At 30.3% G+C, this 19057-nt stretch overlaps 1 protein-coding gene across 1 annotated transcript in view; it reads left to right on the forward strand.

Moving 5' to 3' along the window:
- The first annotated feature begins 4865 nt into the window (after window positions 1-4865).
- The window catches only part of LOC108692203, a 121090-nt gene continuing 106898 nt past the window's right edge, over window positions 4866-19057 (forward strand). The window contains exon 1 of the mRNA XM_018200363.1: window positions 4866-4919. Coding sequence (XP_018055852.1) covers window positions 4880-4919 — 40 coding nt within the window. The 5' untranslated portion in view covers window positions 4866-4879. The remainder of the gene's footprint in view (window positions 4920-19057) is intronic.

Below are 19057 nucleotides of genomic sequence, written 5' to 3' on the forward strand. Positions count from 1 at the left end.
TTATTAGAAGTTATTTATTAGAAGTCTATATACATCATTCTGTAGAAGAAAAATTATTTTCAATGGGAGAAGTTGTTATACTGTAACAACTTGTCCTGATCGAAGTATAATAATTTGCTCCAATCTTCCATTTTCGAAAAAATACAGATGAAAACCAATATATGTACGGATTCAAACAAAATATGTTATTATGATCAAATATATATAAAAAAAAATATACAAAAAGATAATCACATACTTCTAACTTATATATACAATAAAAACACAAATGATTTATACAATGAAATATTTACTTTTAATAATGAAAATCAAGGAAATATGTAGCGTCTTCTAGAGTTCAAGTATGGCGGCTATTTATATATAAACATAGAAATCGATTAAATCCTGAAATATTTAATATATTTTAAGTATTAAATAAAATATGTATTTTATAAGTTGAAATATTTGCATTTTACTTTTATACTCAAATTATTACAGTGTATAACGACTTTAATATGATCAAGTGAGCACTAATGCTTTCATTCGAATTTACCTTAAGTGAAATTGTAGAGTATCGTAGGAATATATAAAAATATATAAAAATTTATAAAAATGTGCTGCCACCTTTGACAACTAAAAAAATATTAATAGCGGAATCAATTGGATGCACTGGTGTACATTAAAGCCGCCGTGCAAAATAACATAAGATATATTTGTATATAAACATAGAAATCGATTAAATCCTGAAATATTTAATATATTTTAAGTATTAAATAAAATATGTATTTTATAAGTTGAAATATTTGCATTTTACTTTTATACTCAAATTATTACAGTGTATAACGACTTTAATATGATCAAGTGAGCACTAATGCTTTCATTCGAATTTACCTTAAGTGAAATTGTAGAGTATCGTAGGAATCATATATAAAAATTTATAAAAATGTGCTGCCACCTTTGACAACTAAAAAAATGAACTGTAACAATTTACTCGGATGCGTTCGGGAAGACTATTTGCGCTATTTAGCGCTATAAACTGTTCGCGGAGCTGCAGATAGTGCTAACAAACACGATCATCACTAATGGTAGCGTGTTACGTCACAACTGCGCGTTATCAACGCTATTCCTTCCGAAGTAGTGTATTGATTAGCGTTTACAGATCCGTGAACGATTCTAGCGTAGCATTGGTAGCGTTTAACATTCGTCAAAGTTAGATTAATGTTTGAGGGGACGTTCTGTTCTCGAATGGCACCAAACTTTTCTCTCTTAGAATTTCATAAAGTAAACGTACGTAATGTGTGAATTTCAAATTTTATCATAATGAATGCAATCTCAATTTTAATCTCTGCTGATGGTTTATCATTAGGCTGGAGTGAACGTAATTCTTGCTTGTGTATCATCTTTAACTTTTCAAGTTTCTATGAAGTTCAACTTGTGTATTTGCTTTCATTATAAATATGAAAGTCAGAGATATCTTGTCTGGCAATTTTTAATTCCCGTGTACGGAAAAAAGTTACTATTGCGGTATAGTGACAGGATATTCCGCTGCAGATGCTTAAGGTCCTTATTAGATGTACTTCTTCTTCTGAAATCGAAATGGATGCTTAAGAGTTCTTTTATCTCATTAATTTACTTAATGTAACTATTAATTTTTTAATCTAGTTTACATTGTTCTCTCTGGCCTAGTGGCAAGCTATCATAGAGATTGCAATTGAGATTCTGTTATTCACTACGAGAAAATTAAAAATTTATTACAAATACTTTATAAAACCTTAAAAATTTTAATTATAGAGAAAAATTATTTGGTGATTGAAAACAGAATTCCCTACATTAACTTAACCTCGACGAATATATCTCTCTGGTTAAACGCTACCAACGCTATGCTAGAATCGTTTATGGAGCTTGTTAACGCTATCGCGCTATTGACTCCAGGAACAGCGTTGGTAGTATTTGCGGTAGTGTAGCACGAATAATGTCTCCGCGAACGCATCCCCCGTTTAACAACTTGCCCTGGTCTTCCCTATATCTTATTTAGATCATGTCATATGCTCGTTAATATTATACAAATAAAATTAATTTACAGTCGATAATATAAATTGCTACACATGTTCCAAAACTTGAACAATTTTCAGACATCTTTCTAAAATGTCTGAAAAACGTCTAAAAATCATCTTTTAGAAAAATCTTAAAGACGTCTATTTCAAGATGTCTTTTGGATATCTTCCAGATATATGCGTTCTCTACGTTGATTGTCGAACGATAATCTAGAAAGAGGATATTATAATGACTATAAATATAGTATATGCGCATGTACATATACAGGATGTCCGGAAAATCGCTCGCAATACTTCGGGAAGTGATTCGAGACTCAAAAAGAAGAAAAAAAGCTAATTTTTATAATTCACGTTGATTCGTGATTCACACTGAATTATTTAAAGCATTAAAGATCCAGCTTTAACCGTTATAGGATTTAATATTTTTACTTATTATTTGTGTATTTACATTACGGTTTTAATAAATCATTTATTATAGGATATTATAAGTGTCCATGTGTTGATGCCCGCGCCGTGCTGTTTTCAAGTGAAATGAGTGACCGACGAAACGAAATTGAAGAACGCGTCACCAGTAATAACAGTTGATGGGCTATTAAACGGGCGCCGTAGATTTGATTTGACGAATCGTCGCTCCGATCGCTTCCGTATCTCTATGCTGTTTACATTTTTTCGCTGTTGTATGTGTAAACAAACAGTTTTGCTCGTTTCTCTAAATGTCTTTTTCATTTCTATAACTCGAGAGTGCATACGTACAGGCTTGCAATTCGATTGCGCGAGCATAATAATATTTCTACGTAGCACGTAATATCACAGTAATATTACAGCAATATTTTTATATTGCAATATTACAATGAAATTTAGCAGAAATATATATTATATATTAAAATATTGACTGAGATGTCACAGTAATAGTCACAATATCCGCGAAAAAGAATTATAGGAATATTACTACTTGTAAGATCACAAGAATATCAATATAATATTATGTAATATTTCTGCGATATTTATGTAATGTTTACATTTATGTAATATTTATTGGGAAAAATTAAAATGTTTTAAAGAGAATTTATTGAATTGATATTTTTAATGTTATTCTGTATGATATTAATTATCCAATTAATATTTGAAAAATTATTTCATGAATTTGTTTATGGAATTGTAATAGAATTGATTTTACCCTTTTTTGTTCTTATTTTTATTTTTATTTCAATAACTACATAATCAATAACTACTTTATTATTTTGACTCTCATTGTATTGACTCTGACTGTCGACACAAGACCTTTACATCGAATCGCACAAGAAAACTTTATATGTTTATATGTAAGTTGATATAATTAAAATTCAGACAAATGATTTTAATAATTCTCTATTTTTCGTTTTCATGTTTCATTTGAATGATTACACAGCAAATCTGACAATCTGATGAGCGATGTGATTCTACTTAGTGACGCAATATATATGATTTCGGTTTTACTTTATGTAAGTTTTTATATTATTATTGTATAAGTTAATATTTTTGATAATCATTAGGCTTCATATTACATAGCTAATTTGGATAAAGAAGAACGAACTAAATTGTCGGGAATCATCAATTTGGAATTTGCATAATTTATAATATGTAATTTCGATTTATATTTTATATTGATAAGAACTCGAATTGAAAAGTCGAAATGTATATTTTATTCGTTTTGTTACATTCACACGAAAATAAAGCATTTTCTGTACCGAACAGCTGATGTAGGTCGTCTAATGAGCTTTTTTACATTTTTCACTGATAGATGATTCTTTCGATCTTCATTTCAATGTTGGTTATCGACAGATGTATATTATTTGCCCACATCGCTAATTGGCTAATTTAAAATAATAAAATAATCTCATTGTAAAGCAGTAAAAAATACTAGGAACCGACTGATGTTAGCGGTGTGTGCAATTGAATTGCGTGCAAGTGCACCGTTCTTATTGTCAACATGTAATATATCAATAATATTTCTGTGATTTTATTGTAATATGATAATGTTTGATTTTATTGTAATATATAATATTTCTGATATATTGTAATATTACTGTGATATTGTTGTGATATTACGTGCTATGTTGATTATTAATATTCATAGATTTTCCAACAGTTAGTTTCCTTAAATGTATTAGTGACATCGACTCAATCAATAAGTTTGTTTTTACAACTAAATTAATCTACACTTTTGTACTTAAAGTGAAATATATGTTTGAATTTAGAGAAAGCGAGAAGGAAAATTTTAATGCAATAATAAAAAATAAACTTAGCGTTTATGAAACGATTAGTTATAAGAAGGTTGTGCAAAAAAAAAATCACAGAAGCGTATTCTCTGGTCGTATATTTACTTTTTCTATCGTCAAAATTCTAAAATTAAAAAAGTGTGACGAGTATTGCGCGCAGGACAACTGCGCTGATTACACGCTTGCGCAATGCTCGGCGCCAGTGGTTCTCCACAAGCACAACGCATTCACGTCATTCGTCGCGCGTCCTCCGAGCGCGGCTGTCGCCGGATTCGTATGCAAAGCGCGTCCGTTGTATGTCTTTTGTGCATCACAAGACCACGTGGTACCACTCGCTTCAATTCCCGCCGGCGCGCGCTAATCTTCGAAGTTGCCTTCACGCGTGATCTCTCAATTGAGTTTCGTGTTCGCCATTCCTTGTGGATAAAAGAAATCATTAACAATAAGAGAACATCGCATACAAGTAAAAACCTATAAAAATTCGAGTTCTCGACGAATGCGAGTAGACATGCCAGCGAGGAGCGGCTATTGATCCCCGTGTTCCCGTATTTCCCGTTCACGTTCATAAGTGCGTGCCAGTGCGGTGATATGTCCAGAAGGAAGCAGGCAAAACCTCGATCTCTCAAACGTAAGTCGCTATTGTCACATCTTTATCATTATACAGTCTTAATTATAAATATAAAAGATTTGTTCGCGTCGCATGCTCCATTATATTTAAAAATGCTAGAGCATATTGGAGCGAACAAACCATTCCCCATAAATTGACGAAAAATAAATTAAGAAATAATTTGAAAAATATTTATTCTTATCATAATTTTATAATGTTCTTCTTTGGTTTTTATTATCACCTTTTTCAAGAAAATATAATAAATTAAAAGGTGCTTTATACTTTACTTCTATATATGTTCAATATGAATGTTCGACTTATTAATTGTATATTTATAATATTTTTCTCTTTTTCTCTCATTGACAATACATAAAAATCGATAACTTTATTAATTGAAGATCAAGTATAAACAAATTAGCCATATAATTTAATTTAATTTATTTTTTTATTAAAAAGATATGTCTCAATAATAAATTCAAAAATATTGATTACAAAACAAATTGAGATAAATGAAAATACGTCGTGTACATATTATAGTACTTCAATGATGGACAATTGCAATTCATAATAATACTAGAAACCTTCTCGATTCGCCGTAGCGAAAGAAAAAGATGGCAAGGAAAAGAAGAAAGCTTTGCGCGCAAGGGACAAATCAAAATAAAACAAAATGCGAGAATTTGCTGTCCCTAGGCTTTACAGAATTAACGTTCATGAGTTTCACATTTGTGTTGCAAAGACATGTGAATAATAGCAAAGTTCGTTACAAGGTGTTTATCCAAAGCCCGTGAAAGCATCGTTGTGTAAAGGACAAAAAAGAAGTTTTAACTAAAAGGGTACTTCGTGAAACTTCCAGACACGTGCAACTGTGCCCCGAAATAATGTATGATACGAATGTCAAAAGCCGTTATTGTTGCAGAAAGTCTACTGTAATAATTACAAAAATAATCGAATTAGTTAAACTTCTAAGTAACTCTAGAACTTTAGAATTCTACTGTTTTTAACAATTGTACATTTGCATTTTATGATCGCATGTTCTAATATTACATTATATTTTATTTTGATATGATATAAGAATAATGATTTGCAATATAATTAAAAAAGTAAGGAGTAAATAATTTAGAAAGAAAAAATTTTTAATATAAAATTTAATTTCGGGGAAAATAGATTGATAGATGAAGTATACTCGTCAAATATGTGTGTGATATTGTATAATTTGATTGATATATAGCCTAAGCTATATATAAACATCTTCAAGTTATTGTATTTTCTCAGAAAAGGAAAATTAAGAAAAGAAAAATTCAAAGAAAAATTAACAAAATATTCAAATTGTTATAAAACTAAATATTATTTTTAATAAAATTAAAAAAAATTTTTTTTTATTAGATACAGTTTACGTCATAATTTGTGATGGCTTTATACTTTTGACTAAAGCTTATTTATTTTCACATTTATACATACTCTTCATTTTTATTTTTATTTGTTATACAAGAATGTATTATTTGTTATGTAGAAACATACATTAAATCGTTGATTAACTGTCTTATTAATTTTGTAAATGATTGTTGATTTTTTAAAATTAACTGAAGAATAATTGCTCTATTCACGAAAAAGAATTTATTTTTGTTAAATATTCACCTAAAAGTGATCAACTATTGAGTAAGCAGCGTATGTCAATTCGATGAACAAAAAATAGAGACAAATAGAAAGGTAAAAAGCGTTGAGCTTACGAGGATAGTGGAGTAGATTAAAAACATATGTGCAACCAAATAACCGAAATATAGTTCTTCTAAAAAGATAAAGAAAGAAAGAAAGAGATGATACGAAGAAAGTAAATACTGAAAAAAGAGCGAATCATAAATGTGGAATAAAGACTAAGAGAGAAGGGGGAAGGGGGAGGAGAAACAATGCAGAAAACGAAACAAATAGATGTGGAAAGAAAAATGATAAGAGAAAGGAAACGGAAATGTTTTGGATGAAAGAGAGAAAAAGAGAGATATTAAAGAGTTGATGAAACGTGGAGGATAAAAGAAAGACGGAGCATCTCACTGCAAAGAAAAGAGAAAAAGAGAGAAAGAGACAGAGTAGGACATCAGCAGACATGAATGGCAGAAAGAGAGGAAAGGAAGGTACGCGAGATAGATAGAGAGGAAGATAAAGGGGAGAGGAGAGTCAGTAGTCAGCCAGGATGGAATTAGGTGGAAGCCCGTGGGAGACCGGCGCTGGTCTCCGGGGAATCCCCGGCCTCTGTAATCACCAGTTCGCCTATCCTATCCAATTCTGGTCGCACTCCTCTCGTCCTCCTCGTCCTGCATCCTCCTTTTGCGTGCGTATCTCTTGCTCTCCTCCAGCTTTTCAACCTTTCCTTCCTTCTCACTCTATTCTATACCGTTTCCTACGATTTCTCTCCTCTCCTTTGAGTCTGCTGTTTCTCCGAGTTATTCTCCATTTGCACTCTATGCGCAACAGTTTTTCATTCGTTTCATTTTTATTTTACAACTTCTTTCGTATATATATATATATATACTTTCTTCAGATCTTTATTGTTCATGCAAGAAATTGTTCCATTTATATAAATAGGAAAAGTAGAGTACGTAAGATCCGTTTTAAATATGATTTTATATTTAAAGTAGATTTTAGAAATTATAGATTCTCAATTCAATTCTAATACTGTAAACGCTTAAAAAAAATGCAATTTATAACCACAAAGAGCTCATAGGCTAGCAATAGCTGTATGTAGTGTAATAGTATTATTACGTATATGGTACAGCGCGGCTCTTTTTCATCGAAATTGCGACCGCACCGTGGCACTCGTATCATTTCTCGTTTGTTGGTAGAATTGACGATTGAGCGGAAACGAAAGTTTTCACATTGATCGTTTCGAGCCGGTTGCTACTCGGTAGCACACATCCGGATTCCAATAGTGAACGTAAAAGGTAAGGTAAACTCGACTGTCAAAATATTGGCTGATTGATGAATAAAGAGTTTTTCACATGATTTGGATAGGATGAAACAATAATGTCTACTAATTTTTATTTTTAGCGTTAATTGATTTTTACATCTGCTATAATCATTTACTAAAAAAAAATAACATTTCTTAAATTAAATTAAACAAAAAGATTTTTTAATATGCATCAAAATTATACATTCAAAAAGTGCAAAAAATATTCGTACATATAGCAGACAGCTTTAAAAAAAAAACGTTTTTAGAAAGTAAATATTAGTTAATAATTTATCAACAAAGAATAAAATAGATTATATATTTCTTAAAATTACTTTACCTAAAAGATATAATTAAAATATTATATATTATTTTAATAAAGTAAGTATTATTTTAATAAAGTAAAAATGAAAAATTGTATTATTTGGACGCACAAAAAGTCTCGTAAAAAATATTTATACAGAAATTTACTTTTAAAGTCATAAACAATTATTTCCGCGAAGCTCTTTTGCTTATACCAGGACAGAATGAATTTACTGATAATAACTGTCAATTGATATTTATTTTCAAATCAAAAATTCCTGTCATTTTGCAATTTTCGCAATAATTAATAAATTATTAATTATTAAAAATTGCCGACTACATTGGTTTTCAATAATTCTTTACTCAAGTACTATTTTACATTTTAGAGAAACAGCAAGAGATAAAAATTGTTTATTTTCTTCTCATAGAGCTCTAAGAATTTTTTCAGAATTTTTTATCAACTTTTTCTTTATTGCATTTATTTATTGGCCAACATGAGAAAATGCACTGAAAAAATCTGAAACAATTCTCAGAACTCTAGAGAAGAAAATAAACAATTTTTGATTACACTTGCTGTTTTTCTGTAAAGTTTATAGCACTTGAGTAAAAAATTATTGAAGAATATTCAGCGATTTTTAATATTTAATATCTTATTAACTACTGCAAAAATTGTAAAATGGTAGAGGATTTTTGATTCAATTTAGTCCGCTGTATCTTTATGCAAGAGTTTTATCGTTATTTATCAAACATCTTATATATATGACATGACGTATCATCATTTTTTTAACTTTTAATTTTAAATATCTCAGAAATAAGGACTTTAATTCTTCATATCAACTACGTTCATCTCCTGAATCTAGTACTAGCAAAGTTGTTAAATTTATAACTAAATATCCAGTAGTGACAGCATGTACGACATAAATTGGTAATAAAAATATCCGACAAACATTGTACATGTTTGCTTGTTTATTGTGATATATAAATCGTCTTTTATTGCATCAAACCGACTGCCATCAGGACGTCACGAGCCAGTGGTTAACCACGAAATAGCAAGCCGAACCGATAGTATTGCTAGTGATATAGGGTGTTGCTAATTAATGCACGATAATGAACCTGCGCGCGACCGAAGCCATATTAATGGATTCCAATGCCCTCGTCATAACGTGGACAACCGATAGGTAGCAGTTGAACGGAGGATAATTGTGTTAATGGGAATATATCGGCTTGCCTGAGATTATTTCTACTTGCATTTCAAATTTATTTTTCAAAAAATCGTAAATAAAACGGATAGATGAATCGGTTAAATTTTTCTATTATCAAGATTCAGTAAAATTTTTTTCTTAAGATTTTTACCAATGCTGAGTATTGCATTGAATACATATTAAAATTATTAATTTTTTTTGTCATTTATTATTGTTAACTTGATGAGAAGGAAAATGCATCGCATAGAAAAAAAATAGAAAATCACTCAAATATATGTTTATGAAGTAAAATTTTTTTGTCGATTCACTTGTGGACACGAATACCATATATTGAAACTGAAAATATAACTGTACCGATATTGTTAGAGAAATCTTAATTAATCAATCTGCACAGTGCATTAGAGCATATATTATATATTATATGTAAATTCGGTTGTCCATGTGCATATGCATTTCTAATAACAAGTATGAAGGAACGCCTAAATATACTCGATATATAAGCGCATTATAATTGGTGAGTAGGACGCAATGACCTGAATCATGTGCATTATGCCTCAGGAACGTGATTGTAATTTGTGCGTACTCGCATAAATGCATAATTATCGTCCCGGAATTAATTTACATGCGCAGAAATGATTAACGATCCGAACCTCGAGCGGCGCTTGCTTATCGATGATCATTGTTTTCCTCCTTTTTCCTACGTTAAATATTAGACTAAAATGCAATTGATTGTATTGAGGACATGTATAAAATGCATTGAGGACATAATTAAAGTGAAAATTATATATTAAATCCGTTCGAATCAGATTGCTTATAAATAAAATAATTTTTTTTAAAGATTACTTTAGAGGAGTAGTTAATGTAATAACTAATAATACTTCAATGCTACACTATATCCTTTTAATCATGGCTATAACATAATACTTAATCCAAATTTGATTATAACTTTCATAAAAATATTTAAACAACATTTTTTCTCAATCGCTATACATTAAGTAATAAAACAGTATTTTTATTAATAAATCGGCTCATTAATAAAAAAAGCAATAAAGTAAGCAATAAAGTAACATATAATATAGAAATATCGAAAAAAAAATTTATTTTGTAAAGAAAAATTGGATATATCATACCAATATTGAAAAGCTAATTATGATAATAGAAGGAAGGAGATGGGAAATACCATTTTGTTTTATTAAAATAGCTATAGGTACAAGTTTTTTATGCGTATGGTATTTTTTACACGTAATTTTTACGAAAAACCAAAAACGGAAAAAAGGTTACGACATAAGAAGGAAGATATGGAATTACCAATTAATATATGTATGTGTAGTGTAACTTTACACGGACATGCACACGTTTTATTAGAAAATTTAATTTAATTAAGTATCATCATTTGAAAGTCATATTCAATGTCTCCAAGCTAGAAGTTACAAAATTAACACCAACATACTACTCAATTAGTCAATCGTTACAAAAATAATATATATTTGTAAAACTGCTTACTACTTGTAAATGCAGTTTTTACAGCAATTTTTGTAATAAACACTAATTATCATGAGGCCATGTTATAATGTCTAAGCAGATTGTGAAGTAACTTGCACGATCGCCCTCAGAATACAATGCAAATTGTACAAGATATCATATATGATATTCCAATTTCAGTTATTTTATAACCGCCTTTTTTTCGTTATAATTAATTGATAACATTATAATTAGTTGATAACTGTTTTATACTGATATATTTAGGATAAGTAATAATAAATACGATACATTGCTACTGATGTTATATAATATCTAACATATCCAATAATATCTAATATTTGCTTTATCTTTATTTTCTTTGGTTACAGTAGTGGACTATCAAAACAGACAGGAGGCAGTCGCGCTACTAGTACAATGTAAATTTCCGGCTTAGCATTTTAAGCCACTTAATCGTAGCTCCTCTAAAACTTAAGCTGCTATTAGTTTTTGCAGTGACAGCACTAAGTCCTCACCGGCGGTCATAATCATTATAACGCGTCCGCTAACTCGGATTAAGTTATCGGCCTCTCGTTAAATTATTGTCTACGACAAGCGCTTGGCTTCTGCATCACGCGACTTCCAATTATAATCGTTTCTTATTTCTCATTACCTCGATAAATAATATTTTTGTCAAAAATGTTACGTATATTAAATCTTATCTTCATTCACAATTATTCCAAAAGAAATTTTCGCATATTTCGTGCAACTTCCTTATCACTCTAGTTTCGAAATTGTATTTTGTAATAGTTAAAGTTATACTTTAGAAAAAAATAATACATATCTAAGTTTAACACATATGTGTTAAATGGAGTAGTGCATTGGCAAAAGTCATTACCTCTTCTTGAAATCTCTTTTTTTACGAGAGCAGAAAAACTTGTATAATTTTTTTTATTTAGACTATATATCAATAAGATCATTTTCCTGAAAAATTAAGAAAAATTCATTGTTTATAAAACATGTATAATATAATAATGACATGAGAAATATTATACAATTTCTATTTATTAAAACAGCTTTTATTTTATTATTCTAGGATGCACTTGGTTTTGTAGCTGGAGAAAAAAAAGGATTTTGATTTAATTTTGAAACAAAGTTTTATTATTATTAGTATATCCCATATATCTTCAGTATCGCAATAGATATTTTTATAATAACATAAATATTTTTATTTATGTTATAAATATATATATGTTATAAATATAAATATTATGTTATAAATATTTTGTAGACGACAATTTTGTAAGTAGCGATTAATATGTTTGATATGCGATACTGAGAATGATCAGATATATGATCGAAACATTTATCAAGATATATGTAAAATAAATTAATATATTTATTGCACTGTCACCCTGCGTTGACTTTTATGCTCCTTCATTGTTCAAATTTGATTTATTTGGAAGTCGTTTGTTTAAAGAGTTTTTATTATCGTTAAGGATGGATTACTAATGGATATAATATAATTGCATTTGCAACAGTAAGAATTTAGGGATTTAATTTCTTTTGCGCATTTCTTTTTATAACAGTAGAGATGACTTAACTTTATTTACAATTAGACCCACTTCCCTTGATTTTATAGAGTTTGTGCTATTCATAACCGTTTTCCCTACTTTAAACATTCCATTCATAATTAAGGAGTTAAAATCCGAGAGTTGCAATATTTGATTTTTTTTCATTTTTTTTTGTTTATAATTGCTTTTGCATATCTGCTATTTAATTAATGAATCCTCTTTATTGACAACACGAATTTCAACTCTTCCATCAGTAATAGAATATTCGAGAAACAATGCAAACTTTTATTGTTCTGGATCAGTTCGTAGTGGTCTACATGCCAATCGGCATTTAGACTGCGTATGATTTAGTGAGGACAGGAAACCAAGTTGAAAATCGACCGAAAATTGCATCACATACCAAGTCTTATTTTGGATTATATAAAAATCTGAAAAAATTATAATATACTCAAAGTTTCAACAACAAGATTTTTCATAGAATTTGGATTGTATTTTATTTATTTTTTTACAAGCTTTAAATTTATTTATAAAGAGGAAGACTTTCCATAAGATTATCAATTTTCGATCCAATTTCAATTTTATTTTAAACTTTCAAAAATGTTTTATTATTGTAAAAATTACTAAAATCAGATGATTTTAGGTTAAACGGACGTATTTGACATCTGTTTGTCCTGTAATAATCTAATAATTTTTACTACTAATATTCTGTGCTGGATTCAGATTTCTACCTGAGTGTCACCTGAGATATCCCTCCATTCTTGTTGGTTACTAAACAAGGATGATATCAGGGAACACTCAACAATCCGAACACGCTGTGTTCATCCCTGGAAAATATCTAATTACTAGAAATAAACAAAACACGCGTGTAAGTCACGAATAATGATGCTCATAGTGATATCAGACCGATGCTCAATGTTGTTTTGAAACCAATTCATCAATACATATGCTACGTTCGCTTTGAAATGTTTCAAGAACTCCAGTAGTGTTATCAGCGTAAGTAAAACCTAATGCATTTATCCATAGAAACATAATAATAATATTTGAAAAGCAAGATGTTGCAAAAGACATTTAAGAAATATTTTCAAATAAAATAAACTGAAGTGTATTAAGCAAAAATATGAAGATCATAAGAATGTTAAGTGAAAATTGGACGAATTACATATGGGATAAATAGATGTTAAATACGTCTGTTTAAACTGAAATCATCCAATTTCGATCATTTTTAGAACATTCGTATTAGTTTAAAATGAAATTAAAGTTCGACTTTACAGAGACTCCTTTATGATCAAAATATCGATGATGCGTTTTAAACATCTTAATTTCCGGTGGAAATTAAGAAAAGTTAAAAATATGTGAAGATTTGGAAGAAGTAATGTTGCACGAATAATGTTGCATATACAAATTGCAATAATCGCGACAAGGTTAGATTGTTCGTACAGAATTAGAAGACAAGAGAGATGAAGTTGGTGAACTTCAAAACGATTGCCGCGTGTGCATGCTTCTTAATAGCGAGTAGTATGCGGAAGACTGCGTACCTTGAAGGAAGGGGAATGCACGTTACGAAAGACTTGAGGACGCATTCCCGTGACGACGCGACGCGGTATTCCTTTGAGAAGCGGCTACTCGTTGACAAGTCCGCAAACTTGGCATCGCTTTTGTTGCGATACACGTCGCACAACGGCAATGTCGATTCAAGAGAGTCTCTTTTGATTCTCCTGCAGAGAATCTGTTCATTTCAAACTACATTTCCTCAATAAACAATCAAGATTCGCTCGCGAATAAGCTGAAAATAATTTATATTCAAAGATTCATTATATTCAACGTTTGGAAATTAATACAAGGAAATTATTACAAGGAGAAATGAAATTATTTTTATTATTATGCGAGATATCATGGTATGTGTGTGTGTGTGTAGGTTGATGATCACGACATTCTCTCTTTATTTCCCTCGAAACTTCGAAAATTACATTATTTTGAAGCCAAGCTGACAAACGCGCGCAGAATCGGCGTGACAGGTACCAAAGGTCCTCCGCAATATTCTCGAGTCCTTCAGGAGGCAGGTGCTTCGCTGTCGGCGCCGGAGGGGGCTCGACGGCGCCGTCGCCGGCGGATGTTCAGATCCCTCGGGAGTCTGAGTCCGCGTCAGAGCTACCTTGGGTACGCGGTCTCTCGGGATTTCCCTTGACTTCCCTCTGTACCTCTTGACTACCCATCGCAGCAGCGGCGGCTCTTCCCAATGGCGATGGCTGTCTGCCTGCCTGCCTTCCTGCTTGCCTGCCTGTCACGGACTTCAAGACATACGGCGGCTGCAACGCGGATAGAGATATCACGCGCGCGTTCCGGATATAACCCGCAGGGCGCTCCTTTATTCGCGCCGTATCGATTAATGATTCGCGGACCCTTGCCGACTTCTACGAGGATCGACGCGCCCCGCGGGACGCAGCTCGATACAACTGGAAGGATTTACCGATGAGATCAATTCGCGAACTTGACACAAAACGAGAGAGATATTGTCGTAAAATTATCACTATATTGTGTTAACTTATAATCTCTTTAGGAAATTGTTTGTCCATATTAGATCATGAAGAGATCGAGAATTTCTTGTCTTAACTTGTGTGGATAGAAACTTTTATTTATCATAATTATGTATCAAGTATCACAAATGTAATGTATTCGATTAGATGCAGCAGTGCCCACTCACATGCACATTAAAGCCATTATATACAAATTGACGTAAAGATGTATGTTTAATATAAATATAAATATAAATATAAAGAACATTTTGTATTTGTGTTAAAACCCATTTCTATTCAAGTGTTTTTTTTAATTTTGTGTTAAAAATTTTGTAATATATTCGATTCAATTTAACATAGATGTATATATCTTTAAATTTGATTTTTAAACTCTTTAAATCGATATTTGTATTTTTGTAAAATAACACAATTTATAAATAAATTGATAAAATAACATAAAAAACAATGTATTTTAAAACGTAAATTCTAAGATAAATGAATAGGAGATATGTGTTTAAATTTATTATTTTATTTAATATAATTTAACATGTCAAATATTAATTAAAAAGAAATATAGATATGTACTTCCTTACAAATTTTCTTACTAATTATATCAGTATTATGTTTTCTTACTAATTATATCAGTATTATGTTTTGTTAATTTTTTCACATAATATTTTTATTACTTTCTAACATATCATCTTATGTTAAATTAACACAAAAATTTATGGTTTAGAATATTTATCGTTTAGAAAATAAGTAAAATGTGTTAAATTTAATATAAATTTTTTAACTATGAAATATAAATGGATTAAATGTAAAATCCTCATTTTATTGTACATATAATAAAATTATATTTAATAAAATACGTTGAACATTTTATTATTCGAGATGTTTTACTCTATTGAGATTAAATCCGTACAATTAATATGCACCAATATGCACTAGAATGTATTCGTTTTTAGTTTAAAATCGCTGATATATTTTAAAGTTTCATAATTTTATCTTTTAAATGAAGCATCTGCGACAATTTACATCTACATTATCTGCTAATTTTCCGAAATATTAAATTTGCATACATGAAGTTTTTTTCTTTCATTTGTTCTTCATGTGTTATACTATAATAAATTGTAACGCAACAAAAAATTTAAGTTAGCCACATAGTAAAAATATTATGTATTTGTGTTGGAAATGATTCACTCAAGTTCTTGTTAAATTTTTATGTTGAATTTTTTAATATGTTCGAATGTTAATTTAACATAATGTAATTATGTTATTAAAATTACGTTATTTAAAAATTTTATGTTAAATTGATATTCAATATTTCTTAGTGTCAAAATGATATAATTTATAAGTAAGTGAACAAAAAACATAAGAATAAAGGATTTTAAAATGTTAATTCTAAGATGAATGAAAAAAAAAGAGTTAATTTAACATATCATCAAAGGTTAATTTTACTGAAAAAAAATATTTCACGGTTTGTTTACAAACTATATAACCCTTTATATTTATTCTTTTATATAATATGTGTAATCTTTTAATATACTTATCTTATGTTAAATTATCCCAAAAATTTGAGTGAATCATTTGGAACATGCAATTTATATTAAATTCGACATTGTTTTGAACAGTACGAGGCACTAAGGCACTAAAAATTCGTATCAACAAAACCGGAGACAATGAAATCGCCAACTCTAGAAATTCCTAGAAATTAAGACAAAACATTATTATTTGGAAGATGCGATATATTTCCATCGCGGGAGGCATTCTCGAGAAGACGGGTGCATCGTGACTCGAATGATTTTCCTAGAAGGGGTTAAGTTGCAATATGCAGTTATCTTGCCCGGCGTGCATGCCGAAGCCATAATAACACATCCGTTTAACGTTAGCCACGGAGCTCGGGCTGAGATTGCAACCTGTATTTTCTTGTGAGTTTACCCCCCCTCCCCTCTTCTCTCTCCACGCGGCTATCTTCGTCGACCTTCTCCCGGACCATCTTGAGAATAGCGTCGTCTAGGCCAAGCTGTATTACATTGGATTGTTGCGAAACGATGTACGCGCGTTATATGAATAGCATACGTGCGGAAAGGGTGCTGTCCATCCATGTTCAACTGATCTCACCCTCTACCTTTACGATTATTATCATAAAGGTACAGCCATCTCATTTTCAAATTGTTTATGATATTTTATGGTAAATTGAATATGTCGATGTAAATGATATCATTCTTTTAGAAATAATATTTTTGCACAACTAAATATTACTCTATTCTATTTTATAAAAACGTGAAGAAAAAATGAGAAGAAAAAATTATGTTTAGCAAAAAGACTTTTCCGCGATATATATAAAGAATTTTACATCTAAAAAAGAACTCGAATGATAAACTGTGAACACGAATCTAGTTTTGATCCTGAGACAATTAACGAATCGACCGAAACTCGCCGAAAGTCCTCTGTTACGATGATGGATGAACCATTAACTGCTATGGTATTATACCGGTAACGCGAACCGCGTTTTGGCGTAAGACACGCCTGACAGCTGACAGAGTTCGTAGGGCGCCGAGGTGCATGATCGAAGGACGCCAGTACCTCCGCGTCTTCTGGAATATTTAAGCTCCACTGTCCCCGTCTGTAGATTTGACGTTCCTCGTCTGACATTTAGCCGCGCAGATAAAGCTACGTTTAAATAACGGTTAGAAAAGTAATTTATTGTGCATGTTTTTTTTTCATCGAAGTCATTCTTTGTTCTTGATTCATTTTCTTTCTCTCTCTTTCTCTCTCTCTCTATCTCTCTCTCTCTCTCCCTCTCTCTCTTTCTCTTTCTAAGTTTTTTAAATATTTCGATAGTTATAGCCTGGGACCCGTACGGAACCAGAATCAAAACGAAAAATCATTTCATAATCCTTTTCTTCGAAACCAAAATCGTAAAATGTTAAAAAAAATCTCATTTTTAGTTTCTTCTTTGCGGAACCTTAATTACTCACAAAAAATTGTTGTTTGAGGCATGAAATAATAAAAATAGTTTTAAGTATATCCCAGAAGTGCGGGAAAAGTAGATTTTTCTGTTATAAGTGTCTCATTTTGTAAGTCGAATTTTCATATATATGTTAGAACTTATCATAAATCGAATGTATTGTAAAAGTTTCTTATAATAATTAGTCTTTAAAGATTTTGAGGGTCGCTCATCATCATGATTCTATTAATAAAAATGGCAAATTTTGGATACAGGGAATTTAAAATGACATTTAGTTTTATACGTTTAGGGTTACAGTAATCAAATTTTTTATCAAAAATAAATCTGAGCATGCTCTTTAAGACAAGTTGACCACGAATTGTTAATTAAATAGAAACATCAATGATAACAAATTAAAAATGACCGATCCAAAATGTTCGTGCTCAATTAAAGTCACATGTTTAATATATTTTATACAATAAGATGAATACGCTGTTTTTCGATGTTTTCCATCGCACTTCTAAAGTAAGATTAAGAAAGAATTAAAATTTGAAAAATGGATAATAAATAGCAGGTAATTATTTGTTTCATCCGAAAATAAGAAAAGAATGGTTTACTTGACCACTCTCAACAACAAATCCAAAGACAACAGCAGAATCGTAGTAAGCATTTCGCCAACTCCGTGAGATTGACGGAAGATGACAATGTGGCAGTAATGTTAAAATGTGGTATGCTCTATTTAAATTCGATCGAATTTAAAATATCAAGTGAGTAAAGTGAAATTAAATTCTCATGTGAATTTGTTACGGTAAAAAATTGTTATGGTAGAAGAGATGGCGTAACATTTTTTGAATTGTACAGGAACTTTCATTCAATTTCCGGTTTTCTTTCTCCCTCCATTCATTGGACACTGAAGTTTTTTTTTGCACAATATGTGGCTCAAATGTTCGATTGTTTTTTTTTTTATCTTTAGTACCAATTATAATGAAAAACTTTTGTAATACATCATGATAAATTGTAATGTGGTACAAAAATTTGACTTATAAAAGAAGACACTTATAACATAAAAAAAAATCTATTTTCTTCATATTTTTGGGATATAAAACTATTTTTACTATTTCATGTAAGTTTCAAACTTTTTGGTGGTTAACTTTCGCAAGAGAGTTTAAAATCGGATTTTTTTAAGATCTTCCTTTTATAAATTTATATATATATATATAT

Source organism: Atta colombica, unplaced genomic scaffold (genome assembly GCF_001594045.1).
Source record: "Atta colombica isolate Treedump-2 unplaced genomic scaffold, Acol1.0 scaffold65, whole genome shotgun sequence".
Classification (NCBI taxonomy): domain Eukaryota; kingdom Metazoa; phylum Arthropoda; class Insecta; order Hymenoptera; family Formicidae; genus Atta; species Atta colombica.